The sequence below is a fragment of the Littorina saxatilis genome, linkage group LG4 (genome assembly GCF_037325665.1).
Source record: "Littorina saxatilis isolate snail1 linkage group LG4, US_GU_Lsax_2.0, whole genome shotgun sequence".
NCBI classification, from domain to species: Eukaryota; Metazoa; Mollusca; class Gastropoda; order Littorinimorpha; family Littorinidae; genus Littorina; species Littorina saxatilis.
In genome coordinates this window covers 11,677,608-11,704,609 of record NC_090248.1, presented here as the reverse complement: position 1 = coordinate 11,704,609, position 27,002 = coordinate 11,677,608, and the positions used below count along the sequence as shown (strand labels likewise).

Here is a 27,002-nt window from a genome sequence, read left to right as displayed (position 1 = left end):
GAGACAGTTGTTTCTCAAGTGTGAATCGTTTTGTGCCCTTCGTTTGTGAGGCAACACGTTTTTGGTACTGCTGGTCAACCCACACAGCGCATAAGGTAATTTTGTTGTTACTTGTTTGTGTTGTGTTTTGGTCGCCATTTTGTAATGACTTTGTGAGTTGTTTATGTATAACGTGAGTTGAAAGTCTGACTTGTTGTAGTGTTTCTTTATTGTGTGTTCAACTGTTCTAGTGTTGTGAACGTACAGCAATGTTTTGTAGACGCTAGAAAGTCGCTAATGTTTATAATGATAACTTGTGTTTTCTGTGGTTAACGAAGTTCGAAGTGAAACGTTTTCTCCGACTTTTTCAGCCTTACGTTAAAAGAATTTAGGTAAAAGAAGCTTGCGGTCTGTGGTGATCGTTTGTAAACGGGCTTATTTCTTGTAACGTTATTGAGGGAAAGTGGATGAGTAAATATCTTGTTTGTGACTTTGATTAACGCAGGAACGTTGTCGTTAGACTTTTTTGGTATGACAGTTTGCTTTGTATTCCTGGCCTGATGAGTCAACGTTTTGTATTTTTCTGAAAGTAGCCATTTTGGTTTTAAACGTATGTATGCTAAGTTTCTTGAGTATTCTTAGTGCTTATGGTATTGTTGAACGTACGGAACGTAATTCTTTATTGTTGTTGAACGTACAGAACGTAACTCTTTATTGTTGTTGAAGGACTAACCAACGAGTGTTTGGTAATTGTAACTTTCTTGTCTGTTTGTCTTCTCCTGTCTTGTGATTGTTTATTTTTCTTGTTTTTACTTCTCGTGTCTTGTTAATGCATTTGATACTTTTGCCATGTCTAATAATTTGTTTTCTTTTTCTTTCTGTTCATAAGTTTTTTACCGCATTACGTGGTACTGTAACTATATATCTATACATTACTGATACCTTAGTGTCAGATGTAAAATAATAAACCAGTACTTTTGCGCGTTATCGCTTGTAACCTGTGTTTGTCATTTCGTATGAACAATATGTAGTACCAGCCTCGCTCACGAAGGCGCGCACAGTAAAAAACTTTAGTTGCTGTCGTCCAGTAAAAAACTTTAGTTGCTGTCGTCCAGTAAAAAACTTTAGTTGCTGTCGTCCAGTAAAAAACTTTAGCTGAAGTTTAGCCAAGTGAATGTAAAGAACTTTTGTTATTGACGCTTAATGAACGTAAACGTAGCTGTTGATAACCAGCAACTGACTTTATTGTTACCTGTCACTGTGTTAGTGAACCATAGTTTAATATAGATCAGATCGTCGGTTAGAGATCTTCTTACTCCGTATCCGGCGCATCTTTTTGTGACTTTTTGTGTATTATCCCAAACGACCCTCGGATCGACTCATTTTACTTTGTAACCAGATAAACCTTATGTAGGTTTTTTAGTGCTTTTGAATAAGCGAACATTGTAATGGAGAAGATTCCAGCAGATAAACCATTGGAAGCTTCAGGTTATGTCGTTAACGGCGATGAAGATGAACATTCTCAAAGGCCTAGGCGTGACATTAAGCCTACTGAACAAGGTAGAGACTACCAGATTGAGATCAAAACTAGAAACTTTGTAAGACAACGAACATTCTTGGAACGAGCAATCGATGAGATAGTAACAGAGCTTAAACAAGAAACTCCTAATAAAGAGTCAGTAACCAGTCAAAAAAGGGTTATTTTGAGCATGTACAAGGATCTTGGTGACATTGAGAAAGGTCTTTGTAGGATTGGTAGCGGTGAAATCGTTCAGGACAGTTGGGAGGATGTTCAAAGGACAGTTCAGAACATTATGTTTTACATTGATCAAGCTCTTGTCAGACAAACGACTAGCGTGCAGGTGACTAAGAAGCCTACTTCCAGGCATAGCAGTGTTACACCTAGCGTTGGGTCATCCACCCACAAGTCAGTCAGTGTCAAGCCTGCCAGCCATAAAACAGCTAGCATTAGGTCAGCCATTTACAAGCCAGCTAGCTTCAAGTCAGGCAGCAGAAGATCAGGTAGCCTAGCCGGTTCTCACCCTGAGTCTCTCCGCTCTGGAAGTGTTAGCTCTGAAGAGGCTAAATTGACTCTTAAGCTAGAGGCTGTGTCTATTGGCATTAAGGTCGAAGCAGAAGCCATAAAGGAAGCTCAGCTCAGTGAACTAGATCTCTTGCAACAACAACAAGTTGAGAGAGCAGCAGCTAGGAAGGTTAAAGAAGCTGAAAGGAAGGCTGAAGCAGCTCTTAGAGAAGCTGAAAGGAAGGCTAGTGAAGAATCTCTGCAGGTTAACGATGCAGCTGAAGCAGCTCTTGATGAACTTAAGCAGAAGAAGGCGTTGAGGTTTATCAAGTTTACTGAACGCCAAAATATCAACAGAGAGCGGCAGGCTAGGATACGGGTACTAGAACAATGTGATACAGTTCAGCAGGATCTCCCTGATCTACCGTCAGTCGATTTGTTGAACACTAGGTTCCACCCTCGTCCTTCCGTTCCCCTGTACAGTCTTGAAGCCCCTCCTCCTAACAATGAACATACAGCGATAGGAATAGGGACAGGTGCTGCCGTCATTGCTGACCAAAGGACACACCAGCCAGCCATGGACTTCACGTCTGTTCCTGTCTGCCAAGCCGCCAGCACCCGTGACATCTCTACTGTCAACGCTGCTGTCACCAACTTCGTCGCAGGAACCACAACGACTGAGCCACGACAGCACGCGTTACCTGTCGTGGACCTCGTCGTTGGAGTCAGCGCCTCTACAAGCGCCGCTACTACCAACAACGCCACCTACGAGGCGTACGGACCTCAACGTAGAGAGGATGTCAACGCCCCCCATCACGTCGGAACGAGCGCTCCTTTCGTCCATCAGGAGCCCTTCACACCCAACTACACGACGGCTGCAACTACATCCTCCATGCGGCCTACAGCGCTGCTGACCACACTGCAGCACCCTCTCGGTGCATACACTGGTCAGCCGCCTCTGCACAACGTTGGACACTCAACGACAAGCGTCACAGGCCCTCGCCCGCCTGATCTCGACCACACAGGTTGGTCCTATCACCTACCAGAGACAAGGGAAGGTGATGAGACGCAAGGACAACACACCTACTTCCCAGAAGAACGTCACCAACGCATGGACCACAGACGTTTTGAAGTTACCCCACCCTGTTTCCCCTATGATACCCACCTACATCCCAAACCAGAGCCTTTCGTGCCCACATTCCTGGACCCACATCAGACCACCCCCAAAGTTATTTGGGGAAACGAAAGCGCAAGGCCCCCTGCGTACATGAACTTTGACAAGGAATGTCATGCAGATCGTCCATTTGCCTCCTACCCCCCGTCTGCGTACTACCAACGTCCACTTGCTACTCCTGCCAAGCAGGACACTCCTATGGACTCTCTCGCCAAAACCCTATCAGACGCTCTGATGATCAACCGCTTGCCGATGCAGGAGCCGTGCATTTTTGTTGGTGACCCTCTCCAATATCCCATTTGGAGATCGTCGTTTGCGTTTCTCATCGAGAGACAGAACATAACCAGCAGTGAGAAGTTATTGTATCTGCAACGGTACATCGGAGGTCAAGCAAAGGAGGCCGTGACCGGCTTCTTTCTGCTGAGAGAAGGTGATGCCTACGAGAGAGCCATGGAAGTGCTGGAAAATCGGTTCGGCAACTCATACGTCGTTTCGCAAGCTTTCCGAACCAAGCTGGACGAATGGACCCCAGTCAAAAGCAAGGATCCCAAGGGACTCAGAAGTCTGGCCGATTTCTTGCAGCAATGTTCCGTTGCTGCCCAGGAAGTTGGTGGACTGAGCATCCTGGATGATGCCCAGTACTTACGGAAGATCGTCGGAAAGCTCCCAGACTGGATGAGTCACAGATGGTCTAGAACAGTTGCTCGAACTAAGGTTGAAAAGAAGAGGTATCCTCTGTTCAATGAACTCGTGTCGTTCGTTACTCTCGAAGCAGACATTTCTAACGACCCTGTTTTCGGCTTGACAAGTGCATCGGGGACACCAAGAAAGTTCACAACGAACCTGTCAACCCTGACAGAGGATGTCACCGCATGTCTGCACTGTCAACTTCCGGACCATGACGCTGGGACATGTAAGGAACTCATAGAGAAGCCTCTGGTTGAGATACGAGATTTTCTGTTCAAGAACCGTATCTGCTACGGATGTCTCAGAAGTAAGGATCACCAGAGCCGTCAATGTAAGCAGAAACAGACGTGCAAGAAGTGCAAGAAGGCTCACCCCACTTGTCTTCATGATGACAATTTCAAATATCAGAACAGTATGAGTGAAAACAAAGGGGCGAGTGAACACAAGAACAATTACCGTACCTCTGCTGCTGACGTTCAAGAGCCTCTGTCATCGTCGACCCCTACAGTGTCTGCTCTTAAGGCCAGCGAGGAAAACAGCATCGGTTTCACGTCTATGATCGTTCCCGTTCTCGTTTCCAGTGACTCTAACCCCAACGTAGAGGTGCTGACGTACGCACTACTGGACACTATGTCCAACGCCACTTTTGTAGTGCAGTCAGTGGCTGAAGAAGTTAAAGCCAAATCGCAGCCGACTACACTCAGGGTCTCCACACTGACTGAGGACAATGCTGTGGTCTCCGGCAGGAAGTACTCTGGATTGCGTGTCCGCTCTCCTACCTCCAGTGAGTTTGTCAGGCTCCCTTCTGCCATCTCACGACCTTATCTGACCGTTGACCCCACTCATATCCCCACCTCAGAGACTGTCAAAGCTTACCCACATCTCCAACACCTGTCTCCTAAACTGCCCCCCTTGTACCCTGACTGCGAAGCAGGCCTCCTCATTGGCTACGACTGCGCTGAAGCCCTCATGCCCCTAAACGTTGTCCAAGGACTGCCATTCGCAGTAGAGACTAAGTTAGGTTGGAGCATCGTCGGCAAGGCACCGCATTCCGTCGCCTTTGATGGCATAGCCTCGTCCATGCGCGTCATCGTCAAGCCAGGATCGAGGGAAGAAGAACGTGTAGCTCACGTCTACAAGGTACAGCTGGACGAAGTCTCGCGTACTGACCCATTACATGTTATGGAAAGAGACTTTGCAAGTGACTCAGGATCCATGTTCCAAGACGATGTAAAGTTTGCGAAGATCGTGAAGGAAAACGTGAAAGTCAACAAAACTGGTCACTACGAGATGCCCTTACCATTTCGACCAGAGAAACCGTCCCTCCCCGACAACAGAGGTGCCACAGTCAAGCATCTGAAGGGCCTGAAACGCCAGAAAAAACATGGGTACCGTGATGACTGCGTCAAGTTCATGACATTAATCTTGTACGGGCTGATCGTGATGTGTTTTGCCTCTAGGGCAATCCACATTGAAACCCTGGATGACATGTCAAGTGATTCCATCAACGCCCTACGCATTGTTGTCTCCATGCGAGGAAACATATCACGCATTTGGTGTGACAAAGGAACGAACTTTGTAGGTGCATGCAACGAGTTCAAACTGGCATTGGAATCGGCAGATGGACCACGCCCTTTGACCCCCAACCACGTCCTTACCATGAAGTCAGGTGCCATCCTTCCGCCCCCTGGTGTGTTTGAAGATCCAGACCTGTACGCCAGGAAACGTTGGCGCTGTGTCCAGCGGATGGCAGACGAATTCTGGCTGCTATGGAAGAGCCAGTACCTTTCACTTTTGCAGAAACGTCGTGTCTGGCAACGTCCCCAGGCAAACGTACAGGTGGGAGATGTTGTTGTTTTGCATGACCAGAACTTGTGCAGATCAGAGTGGTGCATGGCTCGTGTAATCGAGGTGATGCCTGGATCTGATGGACTGGTCAGACGAGTGAAAGTGCATGTTGGAACAAAGGCTCTAGACAATCACGGCCGTCCCACTGGTGATAGTCGCATATTAGAGCGACCTATTCACAAAATGACTGTGTTAGTTGATCGTGAAAATCACGAAGACAAAGCTGTGTAGGCGAACTGAAAGAACATTGAACGTTGGAGTGTTTTTCCAATTTGACAGTTGTAGATTGTTGCGGTTTGTTTTTATACCAGATGATGTAACGGACATTTATGGTTTAAGTGGTGCGTTCTTTTTATGCCGTCGAGTAAATGACTAGTGGCATTTAGTTGAAACGAGATGTGTTGAAACACTGAAAATGATTGAACCATAATATTGTGTAAATGTTTTGCAACACAATGATTTTGAGTTGTAAATTTGAAATGTCTAAATCTGCGTTATTCTTCTTTTGATATAAGGAATGTGTTTGTACAAAGGTTTTTTGAAGTAAATTATATTAATATAATTTCCGGTGGGAGTGTGCATGCCGATGCGGCATGCAGTCACCTACTTTTGTTGTAATTACGTTTGCTCAAGCCATTGCACGATGTAAAAAGAAGTAGACCGTGTTTTTATTGTAGCACCTTGTTGTGACCCGTTTTGTGGAGCGTTAATATTTTTACGTGAGATTCACGTGCTCCTTGTTCAGTTGTTGTGACCTGGTTTTGGTCGGAGCGTCACAAACTGCGTCGTTTAGTCTTAGAACACCGTGAGATTCACGTGCTCTTTTCCGTGTTTTGATTTTGAGGTGAGCCCTGCGAATCTGCGTTGCAAGTTTTAGAATACGTGTGACTCACGTGTTTTTAGCTTTGTGATGTCAGCTAGTTCCTTGGTCTTCTTTCTGTTAAATATACCGTTTTAAGTTTTGAGCATGCACGGAGTGCGTGATCGGTTACTGATTGGTTGTAAAATAGTAGTTTCACCCGATTCTGTCTTAGGAATGTTGTTGGTTGGTCAATTCGGTGACCTTTGACTTTTGAATAACTATTCCATGTTAGGTTTTTGTTTCCATAAATACCGCTGCTTGACTCCTGTCTCGTCAGTCGATCTGAGGGTTTTAGGAAGCGTTTGGTTTTGATGTAAACGTATGAAGGTTATCAAGTGAACCAACGGAGTGTTTCTTATGTTTTAACGTCAACGTAATGTTCTTGGAGACAGTTGTTTCTCAAGTGTGAATCGTTTTGTGCCCTTCGTTTGTGAGGCAACACGTTTTTGGTACTGCTGGTCAACCCACACAGCGCATAAGGTAATTTTGTTGTTACTTGTTTGTGTTGTGTTTTGGTCGCCATTTTGTAATGACTTTGTGAGTTGTTTATGTATAACGTGAGTTGAAAGTCTGACTTGTTGTAGTGTTTCTTTATTGTGTGTTCAACTGTTCTAGTGTTGTGAACGTACAGCAATGTTTTGTAGACGCTAGAAAGTCGCTAATGTTTATAATGATAACTTGTGTTTTCTGTGGTTAACGAAGTTCGAAGTGAAACGTTTTCTCCGACTTTTTCAGCCTTACGTTAAAAGAATTTAGGTAAAAGAAGCTTGCGGTCTGTGGTGATCGTTTGTAAACGGGCTTATTTCTTGTAACGTTATTGAGGGAAAGTGGATGAGTAAATATCTTGTTTGTGACTTTGATTAACGCAGGAACGTTGTCGTTAGACTTTTTTGGTATGACAGTTTGCTTTGTATTCCTGGCCTGATGAGTCAACGTTTTGTATTTTTCTGAAAGTAGCCATTTTGGTTTTAAACGTATGTATGCTAAGTTTCTTGAGTATTCTTAGTGCTTATGGTATTGTTGAACGTACGGAACGTAATTCTTTATTGTTGTTGAACGTACAGAACGTAACTCTTTATTGTTGTTGAAGGACTAACCAACGAGTGTTTGGTAATTGTAACTTTCTTGTCTGTTTGTCTTCTCCTGTCTTGTGATTGTTTATTTTTCTTGTTTTTACTTCTCGTGTCTTGTTAATGCATTTGATACTTTTGCCATGTCTAATAATTTGTTTTCTTTTTCTTTCTGTTCATAAGTTTTTTACCGCATTACGTGGTACTGTAACTATATATCTATACATTACTGATACCTTAGTGTCAGATGTAAAATAATAAACCAGTACTTTTGCGCGTTATCGCTTGTAACCTGTGTTTGTCATTTCGTATGAACAATATGTAGTACCAGCCTCGCTCACGAAGGCGCGCACACAAAAGGTGAGGAGTCTTAAATCAGGGGTCTTAAAGGGTGGGGAGTCTTAAATCAGGGGTCTCAAAAGGTGGATGTGGTGGGGTTCCACTGTACCCAAAACCAACAGAAAAAAGACTGCAAATGCTTAATGAACCATATCAAATTAAGCACAATTTAAAACTGTAATCTCAGCCACTGTGAGGTACTCACTGGTCAGTCAGGAAGTGAGCCACCTTGAAGATGGCCTGCACCCAGAATAGCAGTGTTGGCAGAGCCTGGTTGTTCTCCAGCCGTGCGGATATCATCGCCTGTACAACAGAACACAAGTCATCAAAGCTCACCTCCAGAATGCTGATGTCATTCTCATTCTACGTGCATTAAAAGAAGATAATTTCCTCTAATACGTAAAAATTTACCTCGGAAGAAGACCTTTGCTAAGAAATTGAACAAGGACACGGACAGACACATGGATTACAGTCAAAGAGATGGGCAAACATCCAGGCAATGCAGAGGCACAGGCAGAAAACACACACACACACACACACACACACACACACATGCACGCACACACACATGCACTCCTGCACGCACACACACACACAACCTTCACATCTTCTCCTGACCTGTATCATCTGTGCCAACTGCTGTGTGATGGTGCCGGCCTTGAACTCTACCCCCATGGCCATCTTGGTGACCTTGAGAACACTTTCATCCGCTGCCAGCACTATCTGCAGGACCTTCTGGAACCTACAAGTGAAGACAGAAGAAGATGCAAGTTTATTAGATGAACTGTGTCAATATACTAGATGCAAACAGGGCTCACAAAAACTGTTTGAAAGGTGTACAATAGTCCAAAGCCAAAGTCCAAAACACTCAAAGTTGACAGTCTCTGATTCAGTCTGAAAATTTCAAGCCACAGTTTTTTTGCTGTCCTTGAATTGATCGGAAGCTTAAAGGTCCCTCAGATGAGCAGATGCCTCTCAATAAAGGACACCTGTTGTCACTTTGTCTATTTACAAGAGCAAACTATAACTGTTACCAATCTCCCTTATAAGCCCTGTGTGGGGTTCGCTGTCATGCTGAATAAATCTTTAAAAAACCCATTTTTTTACACTTAATTCAGTGCGAGATGTCCCATCCATAGGGCTACCTCTTGATATATAGTTCAACTGTCATGACTAGTCATCTGCAATGTTGGGGCACTTGGATGGTCCACCACAGTTACCACTGTATTAGCTCGCATCCATTGAATCGTGGTGCTATGCAAGAAATACTCAGTGCAGCCAACAACAACACTTATTTGAAGCAAATCTAACAGACATTGATATAAAGAAGTCAGATATGTACAAGAACACATTTCCAAACAAACCAATTCCAGAGAACACCCCATTAACCCCCCCTCCCCCAAACCTCTCAAACCACCACTTTAATCCCTACAGATAGATAAATACTACTGACGTTTCATTTTCCAGGAGGTACTGAGGGGTGGTGAGGAACTGCGGCGTGACACAGCTGAGGACGTGGATGACCGCAGAGAACTGACTGGAACTGGCCAGGGTCATCAGCATGTCCAGGCCCACCGACATGAACTGATTCACACTGCAACCAAACAATCAATCAATAGTCAACAATCAATTAATCAATCAACAAACTGGAGAACAAATGTATCACAAATTTCACATTGGCACACATATGAGATCATTTATCAATGAATGAATGAATGAATGAATGAAACAAACTTGAAACCAATTTTTCTCAATTTTTCTGTTGGCACACCAAAAACCATTTATATCTAAAATACCCATTGGTCTCATTACTCAATCACACTTTTAAATATCAAAAGAGGCCAGTTAGTCTTTACATACTCTTTCCCACAGAAATGAGATATAATGATCCCTGTTAAAACACCTGCACCAATGGAATTCATGTTATCATTCAACAGAAAAAGCTACTTCTTCTGGCACAACACTACCATACCCAAAACATTTCAAATTCTCAACTTACTCATGGCCGACATCCGTCATGGTCAGTACCAGGAAACACGCAATTGGATTCTTGCCGCGAGCGGCAGAAGCCAAGGGAAGCAACCACTGCTCTTCCTCCAGTGACGGGGCCTGGAATGGCTGAGATTCAGCGGCCCGAGAATGAAGAATGGCCGATTCGCGATGCAACTTGAGACGCAGAGCAATTGACCAAGCCCAATTGTTGAACTGCTGCTCTCGAGAAGTCTGGCTTGAGTAGGCGTAGGCAGAAATCTGCAGACCACAATACGATGTTGTACTTGTCGAATTCTTACACTAGGTATTTATGGAAAACATCCAAAATTAAAGAAAACGATTCAGGAATGTTACAAGGAAATGTTTTCATTTGCAAAATTGCCAAATGAGCATACAAAGCATGGCAATGTTTGGAAGTCTAAGGCAGTCCTTTGTATCAACCCCCTCCCCAACAAAACACACCACACCAAAGTTTGCGCCAATTTAAAAGAATTAAGTTTTGGCATTTTAATGACTGCCCACACCAAACGACAGTCCTGATGATAACTACTCTGTTGAACTACTGCTCTTGTGAGATCTGAACTGAGAAGATGAAAGCTAAGAGAAGACAAGGAGGCCCCTTTTTTCAACCAGTCTTGACAGAGACCTACCTGCTTCATGCCCTCAATGATGAAGAAACTGGCTCTGCGATCAGCGATATACTTCATGTAGGCTTCCACCAGCAGGAGTGCCACCTGGCGGTGAAGCCTGATATCAAGCACGAGCTTCCCCGTCTGTGCAGACAAAAAGGAATGCAAAGATCATGTTCATTTACCATAATTATACAAACAAGGTACACCCACACAAAAACATTAACATCACTAATAGTAACAATATAAATTAAATATATGGTTTTTGAGAACACACACACACACACACACACACACACACACACACACACACACACACACACACACACACTAAGACAAAAGAGTTCAAACAAAATATTGTTGCTATCCAAACCCCCCCTAAAGTCTTGATCAGAAAATGTTGTAACATAACCTGAATAACACAGGTTCCATAAACTAAACATACAGGTAAACAAAAAAAAATAAAAAATGTCAAACGCTTTTGGGCAGGAGTAGACTGCAAATAAGAAAAGATGAGCAAGGACACAATCCTCACCTCAGCAAAGAGGTCCCAGTTCATGTGATCCAGCACAACGCAGGCCAGCTGGTTTTCTGCTGTGTTGAGGTCGTTGTTCAGCAGCCACTGTCTCAGTAGCAACATGTCTGGGTCTTTGGGGATCCAGATACTGGCTGGCAGCTCACTGAACAGGTAGATGGCCATCTGACAGGACACAGAAAAAAGTCTCAGTACCAGACACAAGAAAACAGAAGCAGTATAAAGCAGGACTGATTTTGTATGTGTGAATGGTTGACATAAAACAGACAAGAATGCAGGTGCAAGGTATTGAAACACACACACACCCCTCTTTTACACACACACACACACACACACACACACACACACACACACACACACACACACACAGCAAAACAGACGTGTTCTTACACACATACAATACATAATTATCCCAATAAAACCAAGAGAAAAGAAGAGTCTCTTATTGAAAGCAAAGAAAAATATGAACAAGCATGAAGGGGAGATGAAAAGAGCACCAAAAGCATGAGCCCCCACCTTGCCCAGTTCCACCACCACCCCCTGCACCCTCCTGAGCAGCATGGAGAGAGCAGTGGGATGTTTCTGGATGATGGACGACAGAAGGTCGCGTCCCGTCTTGGAACAGAAGTCTCTTGTGTGGTCGCAGATGAAGGCAATCTGAAATTAAGAAAAACAGAGACAATATCTTAAATGATAAACTTTTGCTTTGTCAAGACTGTTGTTTTGAAATAAAGTGAAAATCAGACAAGTGTTCAAGAACATTCTCTGATTTCTGTCACCCGGAATGTCCAGACTAACATGAAAAAAATGCAAATGTTGTATTGAGATCTGGTCAAGGACTGGGACTAAAAAACAAAAAGAAAAGAAAAGCAAGGAAAGTTTTAAATTTTATTTATTTATTTATTTATTTATTTATTTATTTGGTGTTTAACGTCGTTTTCAACCACGAAGGTTATATCGCGACGGGGAAAGGGGGGGGGGGGGAGATGGGATAGAGCCACTTGTTAATTGTTTCTTGTTCACAAAAGCACTAATCAAAAAATTGCTCCAGGGGCTTGCAACGTAGTACAATATATTACCTTACTGGGAGAATGCAAGTTTCCAGTACAAAGGACTTAACATTTCTTACATACTGCTTGACTAAAATCTTTACAAACATTGACTATATTCTATACAAGAAACACTTAACAAGGGTAAAAAGAGAAACAGAATCCGTTAGTCGCCTCTTACGACATGCTGGGGAGCATCGGGTAAATTCTTCCCCCTAACCCGCGGGGGGGAAAGTTTTAAATGACATTAATTGATTCTTGTGATAAGCATTTTCTCTGAACAAGTACCAGACTGACATGAAAAAAATGTGCAGGACCTTTTTTCTGCAATGTTGCAGAAGTACACAGGCTCTTTACTTCAAAAGCGTTCCTACCTCAAACACCTGCAGAGTGATGCACTCAATAAACTCATCCTCCTCCAGTGGACGTGCGGAGGCCATGTTGGCGAAGGTGGTCAGCAGGTAGATGGATTCAGACGCAGGCAGATTCTGTAGAGCGTCGGCCAGCTGGCGACGACTTTCTATGTCTGCAAGGCAAAGTTCACATTCCTCTTGAGACAACTGAGTATTTTATTTATGCTGACAGCTTCAAATCTTCTCTTCACGCAATATCGCTCTACACTATTTTTAAAAGAGCTTGGGGTCTACACTTCTTAACCAAATTATAAGATAAGAAAACACACACACACACACACACACAAACACACACACACACATAAATCTCACCCACCTTTCATGTCCTCTTTGCATTTTTCCACTGGTGGAAGGGTGTGAAGGTCAATGGGTTGACCTTGACCCTGTTGCAGTAACCAAAGTAACCTCCAGATACTGCCTGCTGACAGGCAGGTGAAGGGCATGTCAGCCATGAACTGCCAGGAACCAAGCCTGTAAATCGACACACAAAAAATGAGAAAGGATTCAAATACAGATCAAGAACATTTGGTTTCAACTAACACTTTTCCTGTATTTTTCTTGTAATTTTCATTTCACCACCGTCTTGCCTGACAGCAAAGGAATTCTCAGTTAAAGTGTAACCAAAGCATGTAGCACTGATCTAACTATCTCCATCCTCCCCTCCTCTCTCTCTCTCACACACAGACACACACCCTGAAACACCCACACATAGCTTTTTGCAAAAACAAACTTACTTCTGTGCAGTGAGGATGGTGTATGTGGCCCTCATGAAGAGCTGGTCAAACTCCAGCTGCAGGCGATCGAGAGATGACGCATGTGACAAAGGCCCATAGTATGTCTTGAAGTTCAACCAGTGGTCTGACACAAACGCTATTGTTTGTCTGAAAATTGGAAAACAATATCAGTAAACTTCAGCTTGGTATATCGAGATAAAGACACAAGTTTTACAAAATCTGTATGCTACTAGATGAGGAACGAAAAGAAGTGGGGCCATCATCAACTCCCTTGCAGACCAAACTATATGGCAGTCGACAGGAGTTGGAGAAAACGACAACATTTATCACCAGTGCTGGACTGATCGTGTAACCTCTGCGAACGCCAAGAAGAAGAAGAAGACAAAATCTGTAGAAAATAAGCAGTTCAAAACAAAGTTCTAAATGACCCTGGATTTTTTCATCAAGATAAGTAGTAAAGTACAGAACTTTTACAGAATCTACACAAAGAAAGCTAAAGCATTGTCGTAAATTACCCTGACCTTGTAGAGCCCATCCTCACTGAGCAAGGGTAAAAAGAATGGTCTATAGTGCATGAAGTGGTGCACACACACACACACACACACACACACACACACACACACACACACACACACACACACACACACACACACACACACACACACACACACACACACACACACACACACACACACGCCAGAGTCAGAAACAGCTGAAGGTTTTACAGCAAGCCAATGCTGCTGCGCGATGTTCCAGGTTACCCTAAATAATTGCATCTTTGGAAAAAACAAACAAAATCAAATATAAATCAAAATCTGCTGAACAGAAATGAAATTGCAGGGCATTCAACTCATTTAAGCTACCAAACTTCCCAGGACAATCACTTTTTTGCGTAGTATACTGCCATAGGCATCCCGGCCAACCACCAAACACGAGGAAAGGACTGATCATATCTAAAATGAGTGTCCAACCTGATGAGACGACCAAGCCTCTTGTTGAGCTGCCTGTAGCGCGCCATGCTGTAGGTGTCAAGGCCCTCCCCCAGCAGTGAGATCCACACGGTGCAAAAAGCAAACAGTTTCAGTATCGTCGGCTCTCTGCAACGACTCACGTCGTAATGGATAGTGCCTGTAATGAGGTACAAGTAACAACAATCATCTCAATAGTAAAAAAATAAACATAAAAATAAATTAAAAATTAAAAAACAGTGAAGTTGTGTGACTTAAAATAAATGGTTCAGGAGACAAACCCATAACCATCTTGTTTTTCTGTTGAAGAGTTTTCAAAATGTTACCATGCTTTTCATAACTACTACAGCTGAAACAACTATAGTCGTTCAATAACTCTTGTGCATTGCACACTTTCCTTCATTTGCTTATTATTCACAGTTAATGAGTCATGCTAGCCTAGTGCGTATCTGGTCACTCATCCACTCTAACCAAAAGAAACAAATAACAGGTTCACAGAGAAAAGCGCTCATCTAAGAACTTTTTACTCCCAGATTTGTTTCTTCGTAAACCTCTGTAATCAAGCTACATTTTCTCACCAAATTTTCTTTGATGTCAAAACAGAGAGAATCCTGTATTTCTCCAACACCCTAGAACTATGAAAAAGATAAAACCAATAGACAGCAAAGCACTGCTGACCATTCTCATCCACGGGAGCCTGCAGCAGGTGGGCAAAAATGGCATCCAAAGGAATCTGCTGCAAGATGGCCACCACGTCATTCTCATGCAGGTACACCCATGCCTGGGACGGGTCCTCATCCTGAGACAAAACAAATCACACGGATCCTTCGTCCATGACTCATGCTTCTTCTTCTTCTTCTTCGTTCATGGGCTTAGACTCCCACGTTCACTCATGTTTTTAGCACGAGTGGATTTTTACGTGTATGACCGTTTTTCCCCCGCCATTTAGGCAGCATATGCCGATTTCGGGGGAGGCATGCTGGGTATTTTCGTGTTTCTATAACCCACCGAACTCTGACATGGATTACGGGATCTTTTCCGTGCGCACTTGGTCTTGTCCTTGCGTGTACACACGAAGGGGGTTAAGTCACTAGCAGGTCTGCACATAAGTTGACCTGGGAGATCGGAAAAATCTCCACTCTTAACCCACCAGGTGGCAGCGACCGGGATTCGAACTCACGACCTCCCGATTAGGAGGCCGACGTCTTACCACCACGCCACTTCGCCCGTCCATGACTCGTGCAAACTGCAGCAAAACGCTCTTTCACCACAGTGCCTGATTTTTCTCTTACCAGAGGCGTACCGCTGGTGCCAACTTTGCCATGTTAGAAGCCTTAGTTGCCTGCTTTAAAGATTGTGAAAAATCATGTGTTATATTGTCTGAAGAAAGATCACAATCATGAACACGCTCAACAGAAGATTTATCCTTATTACACATACCACAGCTGCCATATCTGTCATCTTCACTAGTTCACCCACACATTACACCTTGTCCACAACAACAACAAAATCTGAATGAACAGACCAGGTTTACAACAAACATAATACAGGGTTTTTTTATTTAATAAAAGTGCCAACAAATTTCAAAATTTGACAATATTTATGAAATGAAAAATACAGAAATGTAGTGATCTAAGACACAAAGGGAAGTAAGCGTTCTCAATCATAAGACATGTCGTCAGTGGCCTTCGAAGACCTCGTATCTTCAAAATCATAGTTCTGAGATAATGAGTGTTTTAAAAATCAAATTCCTCTTCACCAGATCAAAACGTGTAGATACGAGGTTTTCACTTTTTTTGTGTGAACTTTTTTGTTTTGAATTTAAGGAACAATTACGAGGATTTTCAACAGACTCGCAGGGATTCAAACAGACAATACGAGGTTTTCCCGCTAATGTCGCTAATGTCTCAACACCCAACGGCAATACGAGGTTTTTAAAATCAGGGGAAAAAGACCTTTGCAAAATAGATAGAGTTACAAGCTTTTCACAGATGATAGGAAAAAAATCAAGGGACGGAACCATGCAAAAATCCGAAAATCGGGAAAATGTAAGTTACGAGGTCTTCGAAGGCCACTGACGATGTGCAACAAGAGTAAGTGAGAGTTATGCCGAACCAATCTGCTGGTACCTGAGAGAATAACAAGCATTGAAATGAACAAGCGACTTTCATCCTACTGAAATTTAGCGGTGGGCTGTGGGTACATTTGGATAAGAACAAGTAAATCATTCCATTGTCCTGACCTCTTCTCCGTCCGAGTCCACCAGTGTCCAGGCTTGCTCCATCTGTAGGCTGTTCTCCGACACGTTGAGTCTCATGTGACACATGAACTTCTCTCTGGCTCTGAAACATCAGGCACACAAATAATTAATACTACCTACAGTTGTCTGATTCTGAAGGAGACATAAAAACAAATATTTACATCAATTCTGTCAATGATCTCATCATGGTGCTTTCACTTATATATATATATATATATATTTAAAAAAAAAAGGATTTATGAATGTCTTGATTTGTTTATACTTATATTCTATATTTTGACTCCCATTAGGTACCATGCATTGACATAGATCACACCCTTCAAACTTCATTTCAGGCAAGTGAAGAGCAACAATCAGACTCTGCATTCCCTACCCCCAATCCCATTATATCAACACACGCATATTCAGTCTTATTTACAAAACACAAGCGAGACAGATCCATACAACTAGAGATGCCATTACCATCTTCTAAATAACAGCAAAGGGGGATTTGGTATGAGACTTGGTATGAGAAACTGCTTAAAACAAATACAGGTCCTTTTGGTGACTTTACCCCTTAGAATTTGTACAGTCAATGCCTAATGTCTATCCATGCTCTGACAGGAACAAAAAACAGGAATCTCTCCAAGTTAAGCATTCATGCAAATGTAAACTTGGGTGATACATGTGTGTGTGTGGGGGGAGGGGGGGGGAATTGGGGAAGGGGAGTGGTGACTTACTTGATGGGCAGTAGCACAGTAGCCAGACAGGCCACAGCATGGTCCAGCACAGGACTGCCCAGTGTGGTTTGGAGCGCCAGGCTTGCCGGACCAGGGATTTGAACAAAGCTGCACGCCCACTGTCCCACCCCCGCCGGTGCCCGCAGAACATGATTCAACAGAAACAGGTGATCTGCGTAGCTTGCCACTCTCAACAGTGCTGCCACCTAGGAAAGAGAGGGTATCTTATTTTATCTTATTTTATCATGATAGATAGATTTGTGGTAGACTGTTTTTATAGACCTGCTTTTGTCAAAATAAGAATCCACCCTTACTTTGATACGTTTCTGCATAGTGCATCTACTTTAAAGCACATCTGCACAGCACACACAAGCAACCGACTGACAGTAGAAAACATAGACAGAAAATAACACTGACAATTGATCTCAGAAAAAAAGCTGCTACTTTTTTAGCTGCTACTTTTTTGTCTACTTAAGAACTCTCTCATTATGTCCTGTCCTTGCCTCTTAATGTCTGAACTTCCACACCACACGTGACAAACTTTTCCAATATCCCTCCACACTCGATGGCATAAGAACAAGTCACTCGACAAGTTATCTCAAAATGCATGCATGCATTGACAAACTGTTCAATATCCCTCCACACATGATGGCATAAATAACATGTCACTTGACAAATACTCTCTAAATGTATGCATGCATTGACATGGCATGCATGCATTGACAAACTGTTCAATATCCCTCCACACATGATGGCATAAATAACATGTCACTTGACAAATTCTCTCTAAATGTATGCATGCATTGACATGGCATGCATGCATTGACAAACTGTTCAATATCCCTCCACACATGATGGCATAAATAACATGTCACTTGACAAATACTCTCTAAATGTATGCATGCATTGACATGGCATGCATGCATTGACAAACTGTTCAATATCCCTCCACACATAATGACAAGTCACTGGACAAGTTGTCTCAGCATGCATTGACAAGGTGCTCACTAGTCTCTCCGTCCACTTGCGGATGTTGCCCACAAACTCGCCATCCTTGGTGGGTCTGCGGTGAAAGCCGAACAGCACGGAGATACACTCCCTCAGCTTGTGCACTTCTGGGGCCAGCTCCTCCCTGCTGTGGTCCATGGCTGTCAAATGTGAAATCAAGAATGTTAGGGTAGCGTCAGGGAGAACAGAATTAGACTTGAGTGCTACGATGTTTCACTTTGACAGGATTCTACATTATGATCACAGAGTAATCTTGAGATGTGCTAAGAATGACACTAAAAATGACTGAATTGAAAAGTCAGTGAGAAATCTTGTATCAATTTGTAAATTTCATGAAGTGACACATATACACAAACTTCCTCCCCAACCCACGATGAGGTTGATACAGTAGTACCCTCCTATCAGTACCCCTTCTAACCATGCCTACTGACCAAAGCCCTACTGACCGAATGCTTACTGACCGAATGCTTACCGACTAAATCCCTACTGACCGAAGCCCTACTGACCGAATGCCTACCGACCGAATCCCTACTGACCAAATCCCTACTGACCGAATGCTTACCGACCAAATCCCTACTGACCAAACCCTACTGACCAAATCCCTATTGACCATATGCTTCGGTCAGTAGACATGACACCCTTCTACCCCCATGACCCCCCCCCCCCCCCCCGACTTAAGACTTCCTTTTTTCAAGACCCTAATTTCTCCGATTTTCAGTTCATGACCTCAATTTCAAATTTAATTCTCCCAGGATTTGGGGAGTGGTGGGGGTGGTGAGGATGGCGGGGAGTGCTATTGGAAGGGATTTTATTGTACATGTACTATCAAGCTTGAAAATATTCAGAAATAACAGTACCAATGACAGGAGCAGTCTTGGGCATGTCTCTGATGTATGGACAGCCCATGAACAACTGGTGCAAGTAGGACTCCACCTGTAACCTGTAACATAAAATCAGGCCAAGAAATCATTACATGTACTGGTAAATTAACAAACAGCTGGCAAACATGAATAATGAATTTAAATCTGTATATGTAGGATACCCGAGTGTGACTGTGAGCACTGAGCTCAACACAACATGCTGAGCCACTGATCTTCAAGGTTTTTGTTTGTCAAATAACATACTGAAGACCAGCTACAGACCTGCCTACCCCTGAAATGTACCATGTGTAGTTTTGGGTGTGAAAATAAGGCAAATGTGTAGTTTGGCAGGTGAATGTGTAGTATTTCAATTCGATCAACCCAAACCGCAAAACAGAACAGTTACTTATACCGTACTAAAACAAACACTCAACACTCCAAACAAAACTATTACAATGTGAACAATACTCCTCATACAAATACAAACAAAGCCCCCACAAAAATACAAGCCAAGCATTAAGTTTATTTGTTAAGAAAAAAATTATTAACTAGTTTGGAACATTTCATTTGTTAAAAAAAAGCTATGTTGAGGGGTATGCAGTTCATATACAGTGGGACCCCCTATTCAAGACCTGTGACAATCTGAGAACATCAAGTCACAAAAAGTAGGGACTGGGAGTATGTGTATCAACATGAAGGCAAATTTGCTATAAACAGAACAGGTTTGCGTCGGCAATAATAATAATATGGCAGGTCATTGCCTCTGCTCTGGTTACCGATCTCTCAAAAGTGAGCTTGTCTTGGTCTTCTTTCCCTGGCACGGGTTTCTTCACAAAACAGTCCAATTTTTTCTCTGCTTTGGTCGGGATTTCTCGAATTCCTCATGAGAAGTGCTTTTCTTGTGGCGGTTACACGGTCGTAAAGCCCACTGTGCTTCTCTGAAAAAACCGTGTTGCACACAGTGCAGTGGGCAAAATGCTTCCCTTTTCTCCACGAAACTAGGCATGGATGCTCCTCATAGTACTTTGGCAGAAAAGCCTTGCTGGGAGTTTGACCAAGCTTCTTTTTTTTGCTCCGTGGCGGTTGATCGCCAAAGTCTTCTGAATCCGTGTTCGTCGCTGTAGCCATTTTTTTCCCTCCAGAAAGAATGAGCTACGAAGTGACCGCGTTCAGAAAAGTATGTGCTGAAACGCCCGCGATAGTTGTAATAACAGCAGCAAGACCAACTGACTACGCTACTCTCGCGGGCGCCGGGCATGTTTTGCACGCAGTACTCAACCGGTTAGTACAAATTATGGATCGGAACTCGCTCGCGTTTTTGCGTATTCAAAATGTCAAAATGTGTAGTCGAAACGAAACGTTTGCGTAGTATAAGACAAGCATGCGTAGTTGCGTATTTTGGGGACCAAAAATCGTAGTTTACTACGCTCAATGTGTAGTGTAAACAGGTCTGCAGCTATGAGTAAGGCATTACAGACGGTGTGAAAGAGACTCAAAGATGTTACTGACCTTATAAAAACAAGGAAAATTGCCTTGCAGTGTCAGGCGGTTTAAAACATAAAATACATGTTATTCACAAACAGTTCAGAACATTTCTCAGCACTCTCTCCCCCCAACCTCGACATCTGTGAAGAGTAGGCGAAGAGGGCGAGGTCTCCCTGCATCTCGCTGCGTATGGACAGCAGTGTGCCCGCCATGTTGGACACAGCATCCTGGTTCAGCTCGCACTGCTCGTACGTGTGAACCTTGCTCACACGGCTCTGGTCTGCGCACTGACCCTGCGAGTCAAACAAAACTCAGGGTTGTGAGGCAGAAAAAAGAGAACCATTCCACTACCGGTTTAAAAGACAAAATGCCCCTAGCTGCATGTGACATTTTGTTTTAAATGGATCAGAATGAAAACAAGAGATGCAATCAAGCAGAAAAGAAGCAATATCTACATACATATAAAACACCATAAATTACAGTAAAAATAAGCTGTGGATCAGCTATCTCTGAACAGCTTGTCAATAACCTGTTACAGCAAATGGAACTTTGACAGGAGCTTCAAAACGGGTTGCTAACTGCTCTGTCACAAAATGAGTTTGCCCTGTGCATGGAGAAGAAACAAAATTCACACCCCTGTTTAAGCTAGTTGGCTATTTTCTTGAATTTGTTCTGCTGCATTTTACATTTTTCCAAAAACACAACAAAGTACGAGAGAGCTTTTAAGTTTAAATACCTCAACAGGGGCATTTCGCTTGTGAATAATCCACAGCTCAGCCTGTATGCGGTCATAGTTCTGTCTCAGAAGTTTGAGGTCCTCCTCGACACTCAACAGGCTTTTCCTGGACCTGTAGTAGTTCATCACAATGTCGTGAAATTCATGTGATGTCTTCTTCTCCTCTTTCTGAAACAATTAAAACAATTGAATTCTATACCCACATTTTTGTAAAATAAACAAAACAACAACAACAGGGAAGTGCACATCGTTTAAAACAGTAATATCTAATAAACTCAATTTCAATTTAATATAATTACAGGAAAAAAGAAACAATAGCAAAAGTGAACAGCTCAAGTGCTGCAACACATCATTCAGAATGTCTGCAGGGATGAAAGTTGAGAATGGTCAAACTCAAAGCCAGGAAAACCTGCACAGATACTGACTTGTCATGAGTGTAGATAGGTTTTAGGTATATCTTTGACATCCCAAGTAGTTAAAAAAAACAAAAAACTATAAGAAAATCTTTTCTTAATTTAGGAATTCCTGATGGTAACTCTTAGTCTTAGTCTTATAAGTTATTCATGTGTTACATTACAGCAGTCTTTGTACCAAGCTCAGTATAGTACAACCCCACCCCCCCCCCCCCCCCCCCCCCCCACCCCCCCCCCCCCCCCCCTTCCACACACATACAAACATACACAGAAAAACGTTCCCCAAACCCCGAATGAAATGCTCACCTCCACAAATTCATCGACAAATCGTTCATTTGCTAGCAGCTCCGGGTTGTAGTACAGCTGCTGCAGCTGCTCGTCAGACATGGGCTGGAACCGGCCCTCCGACGCTGAATCCATCACCGGAACTCTGGGATACAATGTGCGGTGAGCCATGGGTGATGTTGCAGACTGCGGTAACCTTGACTCTACGGAAGGTGAGACAGTGTCGACCGCCTGAGGGGCTGTGGGGGAAGGAATGGCCTCCATAGGGGCTGTGGGAGGAGGAATGGCCTCCATAGGGGCTGTGGGAAGAGGAATGGCCTCCATAGGGGCTGTGGGAGGAGGAATGGCCTCCATAGGGGCTGTGCTTTGAGGCTGAAGGGGCAAAAAAGTGGGGGCAGTAACTGTGGCTGTAACAGGCAAAGCTGATGGAGTTGACGTGACTGGTTCTGCAGACACAGCAAGCTCTGAGGGTGGAGGGGGGTGCTGGAACTCCAGAGAAGGGGCAGGAGCAGATGCCATGGTACATGTTGAAGGAACTTCTGACACAACAGCCTCAACAACCTGGGGTTCATGTGTTGCTGATTCAGACTGCGCTTGAACGTTCCTTGGATCTGACAGCATTTGTGACAACACTTCAGCACTTTCACCCACCATTCCTGCATTGTTTTCACTGTTTGTAATGACAGACTCTGTCACAGCTGAAGCAACATGACCCGCACTTTGCTCTAGAACTGGAAGTAAATCTGCACTCAGTGAGTTGACTGGCAAGGGGGAAGCCACAGACGCAGAGCCTCGTGCAACCAGACCGTCATCTGGTCTGTCCCCATCTACCTCATACTCTAGATGCACATCTTGTTCCTGGTGAAACGGACCCGGGATGTCTACTAACTCTACAGCGCCTGGATGAGAACTGACGGCATCAGGTTGTTGTGACGCTTCAGGCTCGGACGCACCTTCACCAGGGCCTGAAACAGCGTCTGACACAATGTCTTCCTCCTCCTCCTCCTCCTTTGGCAAGACTAGCAAGTCGGCAACTTGAACAGCCAAGTCTTCAGTGTGAGTCACCTCACCACCATCCACTTCCAAGTCTGTCGAATCATAGATAAAGCCTCTTCTGGTCTCATTCCTGATGGCTGAGGGTTCAGGTCTTTTCCTGACCAACACTGAGTCTTCTGTGCACTGTACTTGTCCCACCGACACAGGGGCTTCACCCAGGAGGATTGGCTGTGAAGTCTCTTCATGCTGACTGTCTTGTGATGTAGGTGCTGTTGTGCCTGTGATTTCTTCATCTGGAGGCGGCACTGACTGGCCCTTGTCCGCTGTTTTTGATCTTGACTTGCTTTTCTTGGGCTGGAGAAGACAAGAGTTTGAACTTTAGTATGAAATGCCGACACCAACAAGTATATATATCGCCGGAGGACCTATTTTCACGCTACCCCTAATTCCACGCCAGTAAGATTTGCAGCGATAGCCTCCCCTGTGATACAGTGGAACCCCCATTAAGACCACAGGAGCTTGTATCCAACCACCGGTCGATAATTATTTACTCCTGCATGCTTATTATTTACTGCTGCATGCTTACCCTTACTACTACTACTTATTAGTAGTAAATAGTAGTAGTAGACTGTATGGAATAAGGAGTAAATATATGGAATAAGGAGTAAATAATGATCGACCGGCGATTGGATACAAGCTCCTGTGATTAAGACCTCCAAAAGTCTGAGAAAATCAGGTCTCACAAAGGAGGAAGTCTCACTCTCAAAATAGGGGTAAATTTAAGGAGGTTATGCACAAAACGTCTGAGAAAACAGGGTCTTAAATTTTCATTTTCATTTTTTTTATTTTCATTACTTTATTGTCCCATCGCTGGGAAATTCGGGTCGCTTCCTCCCAGTGGAAAGCTAGCAGCAACGGAGTCGCGCTACCCAGGTGTCTGCGTGTTTAGGTGTATTCAGCCACCTGCACTTATGGCAGAATGACCAAGGTCTTTTACGTGCCATTGTGATGACACGGGGGTGGGACATGGCTTCCGTCTCTGGGTCTGCACATAAAGTTGACCCGTGTCCGTCCCGGCCCGAATTCGATCCTGTGACCTTCCGATCACAAGTCCAGTGCTCTACCAACTGAGCTACCCGGGCCCCCTTAAATTGGGGGGTTCCACTGTACACATATGAGACAGTTGACTCTGTTAATATCTACAATGTTTCAGCTAGATGTCCTATGAAAATTAAAGGCTTTGACGCCTGAATAAATAAACAGTTCAATTTCAAAGTCCCCCAAAGCAAAAATCTTGTATATTCACGAACACCATTTTTCAGAGAGATTATAAGCCACTAATATGTAGGTTAACCCTTCAATATTACTGTCGTTCGCAATGCGTCCTTTTTCGTGATTGGAAATGATCGATGTCTTCAAGTCACTTAGTCAGTCAAACGTTGGTTTTATTTCCACATCAGCATCTGTTTATGTGTTTGAAACAGCCTTACTTCTTACATCTTTTTCAAACAAAACTGCTCTTCAAACCATACAAACTAACAACTGTAGTTAGAAGGACTCTATCAAAACTATAAACTATATGCACAAAATGGACACTGAGTGTCAGCTGCCAATGTAACTGACTTGAAAACTGGAAGAGGCATTGGCAGCAATACTCAGATAAAGGAATTAAAATAACAAGATTAACAGCTACATAATTGATTGAAGGGACAGTAAGCCTCCCGTAAAACCATCACAGATGTGAGATGTGCATGATGTGTTGTTTGAATCTGACAGTGATTGTATGATTTTTGTATACATGTATTGTTGTCACGCGCTTTGAACTTCTGATAAGGCGCTTTATAAATGCCCGTTATTATTATTATTATTATAGATACTGTCAGGCTTTTACACACAGTACGAATACCCTTCCATTTGAACGCTCACCGAACGGGAACATCCTGGCTGCTTTCCGTCGAGAGCGAGACATTTTCAAAGAATTTATTTTCATGGAACTTCTGATCTACTATCAGGTGCCTTGTTTTGGCGCTAGTACCAACTTTTAAATTCTAAATAATAAATTGACAGCTTCTAACACAAACATTCTTAAATCATAAAAGATTACGTTTTTAATCAAGACAAGATCAGTACAATTCAAAGATTTGAAAGTTTAAAAAAGATAGCCCGGAAGCAAGGTCACGAAAGGTTGAGTCTCAAAGCAGACGATTTGTCTGCATAGCGCTCGCTTTCTTTGAAGCCAGCCGCCGCCGACAAGTTAGTGTGTTTTAGAATCAGAGGTACACAATAACGTGCTATTGCAGATACGGCCTTTCACATTGAAATCACAAACCGACGACTAAATTGTGAAAAAAAGGAAAGTGGATCACACGGGTTCACGATGGCTCAGGGGTTAGATAAACCACGAAATCTGGTGTGTGGTTTACGCAAGCTAAATAGCAATTCAAACGAACTGTTTCATTTAATGCTATTAAATGCTATTGCAAGTGTGTTCCATAAGGTTAGGACTGCGTTTTTTATTAGAAGATTTAAATCGTTTTGTAAACCATTTGAGACATAGGAAACTTGCTGACCATTAATGATTTTTTTTTTAAATGATGACAGAGATATATACTCTTACGCTCAAAGGTCTTTCACACTCTGCTGCCATTCTGTCAAGGTAAACCCACACCATCAGACTGATCAGATTACTGGACAACAGAATGAACACTTGATTCAAACCTGCCCATGTTCAACTTCAAGGTATAAGGACACATATGTTGCATTTTCGTGTTTAAATCAATCAGTGCTTATCAACAACCCCTGGCACTATTGACTTTATTTCCCTTTACCTAAAACCAAAACAACTTAAGTTGGGATTCCTGGGCAAAAATGCATGACCTCCATTAACAATGGATTTCCCCAGAAATCGCAAATATATATCAGACTCCTTTGACAGAAGCAACAACGAACGGGGGAAAAAAACTCAGAATGACACAAGTTGTACCCAAAACACCTGCTTTACAGTCATAATAAATATTAGTCCATAAACTTCTGGATGTTGTTGATCAAGGTCCAGTGGTGTTTAGCATGCTGTTATAAACAAGTCAATTCACAACAGATTGCAAGCTAGACGCAGACGTAACCCTCACAAAGGTCGATCAAAAACACGCGTACCTTCATCGAAGATTTGTTTAACTTCCATCTAATTGAGTTAGTGCGACATAAAAAGTACATAAACTGTTTATCCACCTTTGTTTTTGTTCCCCCTGTCCTCTCTCGCACAGCCTCCGCCATTGTTGTTTTGATCATGTGATAGTCAGCTGCGTGTGCAAGGGAGAAAATCATTGCTCGGTCTGTGAACGGTGTCCCCGGTAGCTCAGATGTACCGTAGCGACTTTTGACGTTTTACGTTTTTTTCAAATATTTGTTTACAATGGTCCTTGATTAAAAACACCAGAAAAGATGTGTGTGTGTGTGTGTGTGTGTGTGTGTGTGTGTGTGTGTGTGTGTGTGTGTGTGTGTGTGTGTGTGTGTGTGTGTGTGTTTTAAAGTTATATTTGCATGATTTATGGGCTTGAATCGACGTTCGCAGTACATCATAGTTTAGTTACTGGGAAACATTCATCAGTCTTCAAGAAAACTAGAGATAAAACAGAATTATAAACCATGTTTTATTTCTCTCTAAACAGGTCACACCATACAATAACACAGCATTTCCTCCCCACAAATTGTGTTCCCTGTGTAGCCTACATATCATAACCACAAAATAAATGTTAGAAATAAGGCAAGTTTTTGTACTTTGACAGAATTTCTAAAATGGTCCTCGGTGATTCATAGCCTAGTCTCACTGAGACTTAATTTCTGGCTAAAAAAAAAAAAAAAAAAGAGTAAGAAAAACAGTTAGTCTAGAAGATAAGTATTTCCCATTGACAGCACTTCTGGTCAAGAAACGATTGTGA

The 27,002-nt window shown here is 43.1% G+C and overlaps 1 protein-coding gene across 1 annotated transcript in view; it reads right to left on the bottom strand.

The window, feature by feature from the left end:
• LOC138963960 (ectopic P granules protein 5 homolog) overlaps positions 1-26,347 on the bottom strand; it is a 79,127-nt gene extending 52,780 nt beyond the window's left edge. The window contains exons 1-20 of the mRNA XM_070335819.1: positions 26,293-26,347; positions 22,090-23,418; positions 21,371-21,538; positions 20,767-20,927; positions 19,147-19,229; positions 18,290-18,429; positions 17,282-17,487; positions 16,545-16,644; positions 14,981-15,101; positions 14,306-14,462; positions 13,335-13,481; positions 12,917-13,071; positions 12,562-12,713; positions 11,655-11,795; positions 11,139-11,303; positions 10,625-10,747; positions 9,982-10,232; positions 9,436-9,576; positions 8,601-8,724; positions 8,188-8,285 (exon numbers count right to left, since the gene is read on the bottom strand). Coding sequence (XP_070191920.1) covers positions 8,188-8,285; positions 8,601-8,724; positions 9,436-9,576; positions 9,982-10,232; positions 10,625-10,747; positions 11,139-11,303; positions 11,655-11,795; positions 12,562-12,713; positions 12,917-13,071; positions 13,335-13,481; positions 14,306-14,462; positions 14,981-15,101; positions 16,545-16,644; positions 17,282-17,487; positions 18,290-18,429; positions 19,147-19,229; positions 20,767-20,927; positions 21,371-21,538; positions 22,090-23,418; positions 26,293-26,337 — 4,007 coding nt within the window. The 5' untranslated portion in view covers positions 26,338-26,347. The remainder of the gene's footprint in view (positions 1-8,187; positions 8,286-8,600; positions 8,725-9,435; positions 9,577-9,981; positions 10,233-10,624; positions 10,748-11,138; positions 11,304-11,654; positions 11,796-12,561; positions 12,714-12,916; positions 13,072-13,334; positions 13,482-14,305; positions 14,463-14,980; positions 15,102-16,544; positions 16,645-17,281; positions 17,488-18,289; positions 18,430-19,146; positions 19,230-20,766; positions 20,928-21,370; positions 21,539-22,089; positions 23,419-26,292) is intronic.
• Positions 26,348-27,002: the final 655 nt, after the last annotated feature.